Source organism: Bombina bombina, chromosome 2 (genome assembly GCF_027579735.1).
Source record: "Bombina bombina isolate aBomBom1 chromosome 2, aBomBom1.pri, whole genome shotgun sequence".
Taxonomy (NCBI): Eukaryota; Metazoa; Chordata; class Amphibia; order Anura; family Bombinatoridae; genus Bombina; species Bombina bombina.
The window spans coordinates 1,287,512,662-1,287,526,289 of NC_069500.1; the positions used below are offsets into that span (position 1 = coordinate 1,287,512,662).

Below are 13,628 nucleotides of genomic sequence, written 5' to 3' on the forward strand. Positions count from 1 at the left end.
ATACACTTTCCATAAAGTTTGTTTATTGGTGCAGTTGTACATTTATGCTCCAAGCAAAGAAATAAAATCTTGCACACTGATTATCAACTTTAAAAAAAGTGTATCACAAGGTCAAGATATGAGAATACAATAAAATGTTTAATTTAAAATTTGAATACATTTTTAGTTAATTGTTTCTGTTTTAAATTGCATTGTGTTTTTATTACCAGTAGGGGTCATACACTGTTAAAGGGACATAATATTCATATGCTAAATCACTTGAAACTGATGCAGTATAACTGTAAAAAGCTGACAGGAAAATATCACCTGAGCATCTCTATATAAAAAAAGGAAGATATTTTACCTCACAATCTCCTCAGCTCAGCAGAGTAAGTTCTGTGTAAAAAGTTATACTCAGCTGCTCCCAGCTGCAGGTAAAAATTTAAAAAAAATGAAGAAATGAACAGCAGCCAATCAGCATCAGCAGTGCTGAGGTCATGCACTCTTACTGTGATCTCATGAGATTTGAATTAACTCTCATGAGATTTCATAGTAAGCTTCCTTTACCTGATTGGTGAAATAATATGAGAGTTCACGAAGCTCATCCCTTCAGCTGTCCCAGGACAGACACACTAATATACTGCTTAGAAATCCTTTACAATGGGAGGTGGCTACTGAGGAACTTTTGAGGTAAAATATCTTTCTTTTTTACATAGAGATGTTCAAGTGATATTTTCTAGTCAGCTTTTTACAGCTATGCTGCATCACTTTAAAGTGTTTAAATATTTGGGTATTATGGCCCTTTAAATAATTTATCAGAGTACACTAGTCATCACTTGTGGGAATTCCCCTCCTGAACACTAGGAGGAGACAAAACAAAACCCAACACTCCAGAGCTTTAAATCCCTCCCACTTCCCATGATCCTAATTCATTTTCTTTTGCCTCCTTGATGAGAAGACGTGAAAGATGAACTGCAGATCTATTCGTTGTTGAGAGCAGTCCCCTAACCAATCTGAGGCCGATTTCCTCCTTGCAGTACCCTATTAGACAGAGAGATAGACAATGAGTTATCAGCCAGGCAGTGAGAGATCTTTTCTCAGTGAGAAATGTTACAGGCCTCTCAGGTGTTACTTGTTTAGACCCTTGGCATCATGCTTGCACTGCCTAGGATGGTCTTCTTTACTGGAAGCAGGTTGCTGCAGTTGAGGTAAGCACAGTGGTCAAAGCTGCTGAGAGTTAAATGGACATCAAACCCAATTTTTTTCTTTCATGATTTAGAAAGAGCATGCAATTTTTTAAACAACTTCCTAATTTACTTCTTTTATATAATTTGCTTCATTCTTTTGATATCCTTTGCTGAACGCATATATAAATAGGCTCAGTAGCTGCTGATTGGTGGCTGCACATAGATGCCTCATGTGGTTGGCTCACCCATGTGCATCACTATTTCTTCTACAAAGGATCTCTAAAGAATGAAGCAAATTAGATAATAGAAGTAAATTAGAATGTTGTTTATAATTGTATTCTCTACCTGAATCATTAAATAACATTTTGTGGTTTTAGTGTCCCTTTAAGTATTTTTCACTTTCATAGCCCACCAGGTTTTAGCATGAACATGTACACATGCCTGACATAGTCTGGGGACATTTGTACACCTTACACAATATATTAGCAGTTTATAACACTTTTGGGCAATTCTGAATTTCTTTCACCCGTGCTAAGTTTCCTCTTGTCTCCTTCAGGCTCCTGTCTTTAGTGCTCACGGTTAGAACAGTTGCGCTAAGGGTGAGCATTTTAGTTCGCTTTTTAGCATGCCTTTTCTGAGATAATCCATTCTTTGTAGGGTAGTAAGTACAGATACAGTTAATCAGGAAATTGTGGTTCCTTCTTTTTGTCCAGTTTCTAAGAACCCCAAGAAGCGTCTGCTCCACAATCTGGATATTGTGAGAGCTCTCACTTATTATGTGGAAGCCACCAAAGATTTCACACTTTCTTTTTGTTCATTTTTTGGGCCTTGCAAGGGTCAGAATGTTACGGCTGTTACTTTAGCTGCCTTGCTTAAAGCCTTTATTTATGACAAAAGAGCACTGGCCAGGAAAAGTTTGGAAAATGTGCATCTTAAAGGGACACTGTACCCAAAATTTTTCTTTCGTGATTCAGATTGAGCATGAAATTTTAAGCAACTTTCTAATTCACAATTTTCTTCATTCTCTTGGTATCTTTATTTGAAATGCAAAAATATAAGTTTAGATGCCGGCCCATTTTTGGTGAACAACCTGGGTTGTCCTTGCTGATTGGTGGATGAATTCATCCACAAATAAAAAAGTGCTGTCCAGAGTACTGAAACCAAAAAAAAAGCTTAGATGCCTTCTTTTTCAAATAATGATAGCAAGAGAACAAAGAAAAAACATAATTTATGCTTACCTGATAAATTTATTTCTCTTGTGGTGTATCCAGTCCACGGATCATCCATTACTTGTGGGATATTCTCCTTCCCAACAGGAAGTTGCAAGAGGATCACACACAGCAGAGCTGCTATATAGCTCCTAACCTAACTTCCATATCCAGTCATTCGACCGAAACTAGCCGAGAAAGGAGAAACCATAGGGTGCAGTGGTGACTGTAGTTTAAAATTTAGACCTGCCTTAAAAGGACAGGGCGGGCCGTGGACTGGATACACCACAAGAGAAATAAATTTATCAGGTAAGCATAAATTATGTTTTCTCTTGTTAGGTGTATCAAGTCCACGGATCATCCATTACTTGTGGGATACCAATACCAAAGCTAAAGTACACGGATGAAGGGAGAGACAAGGCAGGTACTTAAATGGAAGGGACCACTGCCTGTAGAACCTTTCTCCCAAAAATAGCCTCCGAAGAAGCTAAAGTGTCAAATTTGTAAAATTTTGAAAAGGTATGAAGCGAAGACCAAGTCGCCGCTTTGCAAATCTGTTCAACAGAAGCCTCATTTTTAAAGGCCCAGGTGAAAGCCACAGCTCTAATAGAATGAGCTGTAATCCTTTCAGGGGGCTGCTGTCCAGCAGTCTCATAGGCTAAGCGTATTACGCTCCGAAGCCAAAAAGAAAGAGAGGTTGCCGAAGCCTTTTGACCTCTCCCCTGCTTAGAGTAAATAAACAAACATGGAAGATGTTTGACGAAAATCTTTAGTCGCTTGTAAGTAAAACTTTAAAGCATGGACTACGTCCAAATTATGTAAAAGACGTTCCTTCTTTGAAGAAGGATTAGGACACAATGATGGAACAACAATCTCTTGATTGATATTCTTTTTGGAAACTACCTTAGGTAAAAACCCAGGTTTTGTACGCAGAACTACTTTATCTGTATGGAAAATCAGATAAGGAGAATCACATTGTAAAGCTGATAACTCAAAGACCCTACGAGCCGAGGAAATAGCCATCAAAAACAGAACTTTCCAAGATAAAAGTTTGATATCAATGGAATGAAGGGGTTCAAACGGAACTCCTTGAAGAACCTTAAGAACCAAGTTTAAGCTCCATGGAGGAGCAACAGGTTTAAACACAGGCTTAATTCTAACCAAAGCCTGACAAAATGCCTGGACGTCTGCAACCTCTGCCAGACGCTTGTGCAAAAGGATAGACAGAGCAGAAATCTGTCCCTTTAAAGAACTAGCTGATAATCCTTTATCCAAACCCTCTATGAGAAAGGACAATATCCTAGGAATCCTAACCTTACTCCATGAGTAATTCTTGGATTCACACCAATGAAGATATTTGCGCCATATCTTATGGTAGATTTTCCTGGTTACAGGCTTTCGTGCCTATATTAAGGTATCAATGACTGACTCAGAGAAGCCATGCCTTGATAAAATCAAGCGTTCAATCTCCAGGCAGTCACTCTCAGAGAAATTAGATTTGGATGATTGAAAGGACCTTGTAGTAGAAGGTCTTGTCTCAGAGGCAGAGGCCAAGATGGAAAGGATGACATGTCCACCAGGTCTGCATACCAGGTCCTGCGTGGCCACGCAGGCGCGATCAAGATCACCGATGTTCTCTCCTGTTTGATTTTGGCAATCAGTCGAGGGAGCAGAGGAAACGGTGGAAACACATAAGCCAGGTTGAAGAACCACGGTGCTGCTAGAGCATCTATCAGCGTCGCTTCTGGGTCCCTGGACCTGGATCCGTAACAAGGAAGCTTGGCGTTCTGGCGAGACGCCATGAGATCCAATTCTGGTGTGACCCAACGATGAACCAATTAAGCAAACACCTCCGGATGGAGTTTCCACTCCCCCGGATGAAAAGTCTGACGACTTAGAAAATCCGCCTCCCAGTTCTCTACACCTGGGATATGGATCGCTGATAGATGGCAAGAGTGAGTCTCTGCCCAGCGAATTATCTTGGAGACTTCTAACATCGCTAGGGAGCTCCTGGTCCCCCCTTGATGGTTGATGTAAGCCACAGTCGTGATGTTGTCCGACTGAAATCTGATGAACCTCAGGGTTGCTAACTGAGGCCAAGCTAGAAGAGCATTGAATATTGCTCTTAACTCCAGAATATTTATTGGGAGGAGTTTCTCCTCCTGAGTCCACGATCCCTGAGCCTTCAGGGAATTCCAGACTGCACCCCAACCTAGAAGGCTGGCATCTGTTGTTACAATTGTCCAATCTGGCCTGTGAAAGGTCATACCTTTGGACAGATGGACCCGAGATAGCCACCAGAGAAGAGAATCTCGGGTCTCTTGATCCAGATTTAGCAGAGGGGACAAATCTGTGTAATCCCCATTCCACTGACTGAGCATGCATAATTGCAGCGGTCTGAGATGTAGGCGCGCAAATGGCACTATGTCCATCGCTGCTACCATTAAGCCGATCACTTCCATGCACTGAGCCACCGAAGGGCGTGGAATGTAGTGAAGAACACGGCAGGAATTTATAAGCTTTCATAACCTGGACTCCGTCAGGTAAATTTTCATTTCTACAGAATCTATCAGAGTTCCTAGGAAGGAAAACCCTTGTGAGGGGTGATAGAGAACTCTTTCCCTCGTTCACTTTCCACTCATGCGACCTCAGAAATGCCAACACTATGTCCGTATGAGATTTGGCAATTTGGAAGTTTGATGCCTGTATCAGGATGTCGTCTAGATAAGGGGCCACTGCTATGCCCCGTGGTCTTAGGACCACCAGAAGAGACCCCAGAACCTTTGTAAAAATTCTTGGGGCTGTAGCTAACCCGAAGGGAAGAGCCACAAACTGGTAATGCCTGTCTAGAAAGGCAAACCTTAGGAACCGATGATGATCTTTGTGAATCGGTATGTGAAGGTAAGCATCCTTCAAATCCACTGTGGTCATGTACTGACCCTCCTGGATCATAGGTAGGATTGTCCGAATAGTTTCCATTTTGAACGATGGAACTCTGAGGAATTTGTTTAAGATCTTTAGATCCAAAATTGGTCTGAAGGTTCCCTCTTTTTTGGGAACCACAAACAGATTTGAATAAAATCCCTGTCCTTGTTCCATCTGTGGAACTGGATGGATCACTCCCATTATTAGGAGGTCTTGCACACAGCGTAAGAATGCCTCTTTCTTTATCTGGTTTACAGATAATCTCGAAAGGTGAAATCTCCCTTGTGGGGGGAAGCTTTGAAGTCCAGAAGATATCCCTGAGATATGATCTCCAATGCCCAGGGATCCTGAACATCTCTTGCCCACGCCTGGGCGAAGAGAGAAAGTCTGCCCCCTACTAGATCCGTTGCCGGATAGGGGGCCGTTCCTTCATGCTGTCTTAGAGGCAGCAGCAGGCTTTCTGGCCTGCTTGCCTTTGCTCCAGGCCTGGTCAGATTTCCAGGCCGGCTTGGATTGCGCAAAAGTTCCCTCTTGTTTTGTAGCAGAGGAAGTTGATGCTGCACCTGCCTTGAAGTTTCGAAAGGCACGAAAATTAGACTGTTTGGCCCTTGATTTGGCCCTGTCCTGAGGAAGGGTATGACCCTTACCTCCAGTAATGTCAGCAATAATTTCCCTCAAACCAGGCCCGAATAGGGTCTGCCCCTTGAAGGGAATGTTAAGTAATTTAGACTTTGAAGTCACGTCAGCTGACCAAGATTTAAGCCATAGCGCCCTACGCGCCTGGATGGCGAATCCAGAATTCTTAGCCGTTAGTTTAGTCAAATGAACAATGGCATCAGAAACAAAAGAATTAGCTAGCTTAAGTATTCTAAGCTTGTCAAGTATTTCAGTCAATGGAGTAGCTGTCTGAAAGGCCTCTTCCAGAGACTCAAACCAGAATGCCGCAGCAGCATTGACAGGAGCAATGCATGCAAGGGGCTGCAGGATTAAACCTTGTTGAATAAACATTTTCTTAAGGTAACCTTCTAATTTTTTATCCATTGGATCTGAAAAAGCACAACTGTCCTCGACAGGGATAGTGGTACGCTTTGCTAAAGTAGAAACGGCTCCCTCCACCTTAGGGACCGTCTGCCATAAGTGCCGTGTGGTGGCGTCTATTGGAAACATTTTTCTAAAAATAGGAGGGGGGAAAACGGCACACCGGGTCTGTCCCACTCCTTAGTAATAATTTCTGTAAACCTTTTAGGTATTGGAAAAAACGTCAGTACACACCGGCACCGCGTAGTATTTATCCAGTCTACACAATTTATCTGGCCAATTGTGTCACAGTCATTCAGAGCAGCTAAAACCTCTCCAAGCAACACCCGGAGGTTCTCAAGCTTAAATTTAAAAGTAGACATATCTGAATCAGGTTTCCCCGAGTCAGAGACATCACCCACAGACTGAAGCTCTTCCTCAGCTTCTGCATATTGTGACGCAGTATCAGACATGGGCCTTAAAACATCTGCACGCTCTGTATTACGTCTAACCCCAGAGCTATTGCGCTTTCCTCTGAATTCAGGCAGTCTGGCTAATACCGCTGACAGGGTATTATCCATGATTGCCGCCATGTCCTGCAAAGTAATCGCTATGGGCGTCTTTGATGTACTTGGCGCCATTTTAGCGTGAGTCCCTTGAGCGGGAGTCAAAGGGTCCGACACGTGGGGAGAGTTAGTCGGCATAACTTCCCCCTCGTCAGAATCCTCTGGTGATAATTCTTTTAAAGATAACAGCTGATCTTTATTGTTTAAAGTGAAATCAATACATTTAGTACACATTCTCCTATGGGGTTCCACCATGGCTTTTAAACATAATGAACAAGGAGTTTCCTCTATGTCAGACATGTTTATACAGACTAGCAATGAGACTAGCAAGCTTGGAAAACACTTTAAATCAAGTTAACAAGCAATATAAAAAAAACGTTACTGTGCCTTTAAGAAAAACAAATTTTGCCAAAATTTGAAATAACAGTGAAAAAAGGCAGTTAAACTAACAAAATTTTTACAGTGTATGTAACAAGTTAGCAGAGCATTGCACCCACTTGCAAATGGATGATTAACCCCTTAATACAAAAAACAGATTAACAAAACGAAAAATATGTTTTTTAAACAGTCATAACAACTGCCACAGCTCCTACTTTTGAAGCCTTTTGAGCCCTTCAGAGATGTCCTATAGCATGCAGGGGACTGCTAAGGGAAGCTGAATGTCACAGTTTGTAATTTTAACTGCACCAACTGTAACTTTTATACTATAACAGTGGAAAGCCTCAGGAAACTGTTTCTAGGCAAAAATAAAGCCAGCCATGTGGAAAAAACTAGGCCCCAATAAGTTTTATCACCAAAGCATATATAAAAACGATTAAACATGCCAGCAAACGTTTTATATTGCACATTAATCAGAGTATATACCTCTGATAGCAAGCCTGATACTAGTCGCTATTAAATCACTGTATTTAGGCTTTAACTTACATTAATCCGGTATCAGCAGCATTTTCTAGCAAATTCCATCCCTAGAAAAACTTAACTGCACATACCTTATTGCAGGATACCCTGCACGCCATTCTCCCTCTGAAGTTACCTCACAACTCAGACATATGTGAGAATAGCAGTGGATCTTCTTCTAAATGCTGCCTGAGATAAAATAGCACAAGTCCGGTACCATTTAAAAACAATAAACTTTTGATTGAAGAAAAAACTAACTATATTTTACCACTTTCCTCTTACTACCTCCAGCTATGTTGAGAGCTTGCAAGAGAATGACTGGGTATGGCAGTTAGGGGAGGAGCTATATAGCAGCTCTGCTGTGGGTGATCCTCTTGCAACTTCCTGTTGGGAAGGAGAATATCCCACAAGTAATGGATGATCCGTGGACTGGATACACCTAACAAGAGAAATTGATAATAGGAGTAAATTAGAAAATTGCTTAAAATTGCATGCTCTTTCTGAATTACAAAAGAAAACATTTGGGTACAGTGTCCCTTTAAGGGAACTTTTAGTGAAAAAAAGTTGCAGTTCCTTAGAGCAGAGCTTTCCAAACTTGTTATGTTGGTGACACACTTTTTAGACCTACATCATTTCGCGACACATTAATTCAGTTGTACTAGCAAAAAGGAGGTTAAACTAACTTGTTTTAAGAGATACGGACACATACATAAATGATATAATAACGTAATGTATTTACAAGTAACAGTAAGTATCTGCAAGAATAAAAAAAAGTTTAATAACACCAATAGCTACTTACTATTTTAATGGGATGTATGAGGTTGATGGGATGAACACAATTTCTGAATATTTAGTGGAATATTAGATAAAGACACTCGCATTTCATCATCAAGCATTTTTAAGCTTCCACTTCCTATCCATATATCAAGAGCAGGAGCAGCAATGCACTACTGGGAGCTAGTTGCCAAAAAACCCACTGACTTCAGCTCAGCATTTAAGCTGCCGCCCTCAGAGTTCGGTGAGTCCGATTGACTACTGCCCACGCTGCAAACACACTGCTGTCCCACTCACTGACTACACATGCAGTCATGAGCCAATTAAGGAGACTACACATGCAGTCATGAGCCAATTAAGGAGACTACATGTGCAGTCAGGAGCCAATGTGCTGCCAATGGGAATAGTTTCAGTTCCCACTGAGCTGCGCCAATAGGTTAAGATGATCTGTATCCCCCTAGGTATCAATCACGTGTCAACCATGTGATATGCGTAGCAGGCAGGCGGAAAGTCAGAAACCAAAAAAAAAAAAAAAAAAAAAGAAATTGGTGCTGAACCAGGGACACACCTACACACTGCTGCCGACACACTAGTGTGTCCCGACACACAGTTTGGAAAGCACTGCCTTAGAGTGTAAGAAAAACCTCCAGCAAGCATAATTCAGATATAAATATAAAACATTTTCTTCTTTTGTTCTGTTCCATGCGTATTGACACTATAACATCCAGCAAAGTGCAATTAGGGCCTGTTAAAGTTTTGCTGAAATCTATTAAAGCAAAAAAATAAAATAAAAAATAAATAAAAATATCAATATACTTAAGTTACTAGTAAACCAATATTGTTTCCAAATAATTATAATTACCAATTTGAGCACTGTGGACAGCTCACTGTTTTTTTCTTTCACTTGGTTTTTTTTGGATATTACTTTGAATTTGCCAAATAAAATGTGCCACATCTTTGGAGTTCCTTGTTTTGTTTTTATGTGGCTAACAAAGCTTTTCCATCTGAAAAAACGAAACAAAACTACAAAGTAAACCATGTCCACGTCTGTAGCTGTAATAGGACATTAGACAATGCAGATTGTATGACATACTGTATGTACTTTAAATATGATGTTTAAAAAATATACAACATACCCAAAACTATAATAAATTATACTAAACAAGGTAAAGTTAAAGCTGATTGTTTTAAACTTTTTATTTTGAAGCATAACAGTGGGTGCAACTGGGTCTTAAATGAGCAGCAAATTTAAATTTAAACTTTAATGTTTCAGTTTACATATATTTCCTAATTTGTTTAATTTTCTTGTTATGCTTTGTTTAAAAGCATACTTAGGTAGGCTCAGGAGCAACAATGCACTACTAGGAGTTACCTGCGTGGCTCACCTGATTTTGCAGCTAGCTCTCAGTAGTGCATTGCTGCTCTTTTAACAAAGGATACCAAGAGAATCAAGCAAATGAGATAATACAAGTAAATTGCAATGTTGTTTAAATTTGTGTGGTCTACGCAAGTCATGGAAGAAAATAAAATGATCTTAATGTCCTTTTAATTCCTGATTGCTCAATGGCCCTACAATAAATCCTATACAATAAAAAAGCTATATTAGGCTAAAAAACAGCAAGTTGATATTTCCGTGGGACTGGCGTTGGGATGCTCTGATCCAGGAAAGAGGATTCCTTAAAAGGACATTAAATGTACATAAGACCTAACATTTTTCTTCCATAATTCAGATAACAGTGTACAATAAAAAACAAACAAAAAAACTTTCCAATTTAATTCTATAACAATTTGCAATATGTATGGCAGAAGTTTTGCAACAATGTTTTTAACAAGGTCATGTAGCTCCAGACATATACACACTCATGAGCCTATCTACCTTCCCTTCAAAAAAAAAAAATTACCAAGAGAACAAAGTAAATTTTATAATATAATTAAAATAGATTTAATTTTTTTTTTTTTTTTTTTAAATTGTGCACTGTATCTGAAACATAAAAAAAAGGTTTGTGGTTCATGACCCTTTAAAGATCCTATAAATAATAATGTCCATTTAAAAGTCTGTTGGGGGGTCAAATGCTACCCCTTGGCATGGGCACATATGGAGAGTCTGATGCGTTAGGCAGTAAAAGAGTCCTTAACGACACCAATACAACTAAGAGAGGTACGTGACCCCTCACTGCCATTTTTCTAACCTATAAGACATGAGCAGTCAATTACAATCCTTTAGGAGAACGTATCTAATGATTTGCCTACAAACATCCCCTTATACTTTAATGGTGTTTTGCTGTTGAAAATACATTTTTCTAAATGATTATGATTGATCCTCAGTTTTGAAGAAATACATGTGCTAGTAAAACTGTGTCACTATCCATTCAACCTTTCATCCATTCAACCTTTTAATTGAAAAGAAGAGAATCTCTTTTAACTGAATTGTCACTTGACCCTCTGGTTTTCATTATGACAGCCCCCTAAATGGAAAGCTTAACAGACTCCTCTTTCAAATGAGGGCTAACAATACCACTAGGGTTAATAGAAATAAAATGGATAATTTGGAGACACTGCACTACCCTTCCTACAACGCAGCTGACACCTAAAGTTATTAGGAACAGAGTATTCTCTTCAGATGATGATATCTCCCTAGATATTTGTTTCTGAGTTATACTGCATATGTATTAAAACAATAAGTATTAGTATAGTTATAGAAACATATTTTTAAATTAAAATTCCAATCCACTGTTAATAAATTACTGTTTGAAAATGGTAAGTAATCCCATGCGTTTTTATAAAAGCATTTAATCAGTCAGATGAAGAGATGGATTTACGCTATCTTCATTTGCTGTGAGTGTGTCAAGGGTGCGTAATCATCCAGAAAAAGTATAGTCCAAATGACCATTTCAGTAATCCTCCATTAACCCTTGCAATGAACAAGTAAGAAGACGGGCAGTCTACTTATAAAATTGTATTGTTCAAAAAGATAATTCCTTTATTGCCCATTCCTCAGTTTTGCTTAAACAACATTGTTATATTAAAGGTCTACACCAGAATATTTATTGTTTTAAAAGATAGATAATTCCTTTGTTACCCATTCCCTAGTTTTGCATAACTAACACAGTTATATACATAAACTTTTTACCTTTGTGATTATCTTGTATCTAAGCCTCTGCAACCTGCCCCTTTTTTCAGTTCTTTTGACAGACTTGCATTTTAGCCAATCAGTGCTGGCTCCCAGGTAACTTCACGCACGTTATCTATATGACACACATAAACTAATGCCCTCTAGTGATGAAAACTGTCAAAATGCCCTGAGAGAGTCGGCCTTCAAGGGCTTAGAAATTAGCATATGAACCTACTTGGTTTAGTTTTTAACTAAGAATACCAAGAGAACAAAGCAAAATGTGTGATAGATGCAAATTTGAAAATTGTTTAAAATTACATGCCCTATCTGAATAATGAAAGTTTGTTTTGGACTAGACTGTCCCTTTGTTTTACCTGTGTGATTACCTTGTACCTAAGTCTCTGCAGAATGGCCTCCTTATCTCAGTGCCTTTGACAGGCTTGCATTTTAGCCAATAAGTGCTGACTCATAAATAACTCCACTGAGTGAGCACAATGTTATCTATATGACACACATGATCTAGCACTGTCTAACTGTGAAAAACTGTCAAAATACACTAATATAAGAAGCGGCCTTCAACGACTTATAAATTATCATATGAGCCTACCTAAGTTTATCTTTTAACAAAAAATTCCAAGAGTACAAAGTAAATTTGATGATAAAAATAAATTGGAAAGTTGTTTAAAATGTCTTGCCCTATCTAAATCATGAAGGATTCATTTTGACTTTACTGTCCCTTTAAATGAATCTTGAAAGAACCATCTCACTTCAATCTCTTCTGTTATTCAAATCTCACCAATCACTACAAGATTTAGTGAATTTTGTGCATTGGTGTAAAAATCAAAAACTTGAACAGATACCAGGGGCGCGATCCGATATCGATCGCAGTTTGCGGCGCAAGCGAGGGAACCGGCGTTTCAGCTCGCAACTCGAGCCATCCCATATAGGTCGCCGTCAGATGCTAACGTGCCGTAAGTCTCACAAACCAGCGATGTCCAGAAATCTGCGTAAGTACAAATTTCTGGCGTCGCCAGTGACTTGCGCCACGTTAGAATCTGCCGGCGCCTATAAAACCTGACTAAAGTCTAAAACACCCGCACTGTCTAACACGCCTCCCTAACATAGCCCGCACTGTCTAACCCTCTATCCGCTATCCCCCCTCACTAGCCTAACAATAAAAAAGCTATTAACCCCTAAACTGCCACTCCTTTACCCCGCCGCAACCTAATAAAGTTATTAACCCCTAAACCGCCGCTCCCGTACCCCGCCGCCAGCTATATTATATCTATAACCCCCTAAAGTGAGCCCTTAACACCGCCGCCATCTATATTAAAATTATTAACCCCTAATCTAAGCCCCTTACACCGCCGCCATCTCTATTAAAATGATTAACCCCTAATTTAATCTACCTACCCCGCCGCCAGCTATATTATCTATATTAACCCTAAGTATATTATAGTTAATATAGGTATTACATTATATATATTAACTATATTAACCCTAATTATATTAGGGTTAATATAGTTAATATAGTTACTATAGTATTTATATTAACTATATTAACTCTATCTAACCCTAACTAAATTTATATTAAATTAATCTAATTCATTTATAAACTAAAATATTCCTATTTAAATCTAAATACTTACCTATAAAATAAACCATAAGATAGCTACAATATAATTAATAATTACATTGTAGCTATGTTAGGGTTAATATTTATTTTACAGGTAAATTGTTAATTATTTTAACTAGGTATAATAGATATTAAATAGTTATTAACTATTTAATATCTACCTAGTTAAAATAATTACCCAATTACCTGTAAAATAAATCCTAACCTAAGTTACAAATACACCTACACTATCAATAAATTTAATAAACTACTAACATCTATCTAAAAATACAATTAAATTAACTAAACTAAATTACAAAAAAAAACAAACACTAAATTACAAAAAAT

The 13,628-nt window shown here is 38.8% G+C and overlaps 1 protein-coding gene across 1 annotated transcript in view; it reads right to left on the reverse strand.

The window, feature by feature from the left end:
* Positions 1 to 723: 723 nt before the first annotated feature.
* LOC128647506 (uncharacterized) overlaps positions 724 to 13,628 on the reverse strand; it is a 179,869-nt gene continuing 166,964 nt past the window's right edge. Inside the window, exons 22-23 of the mRNA XM_053700290.1 lie at positions 9,416 to 9,557; positions 724 to 1,020 (exon numbers count right to left, since the gene is read on the reverse strand). Coding sequence (XP_053556265.1) covers positions 904 to 1,020; positions 9,416 to 9,557 — 259 coding nt within the window. The 3' untranslated portion in view covers positions 724 to 903. The remainder of the gene's footprint in view (positions 1,021 to 9,415; positions 9,558 to 13,628) is intronic.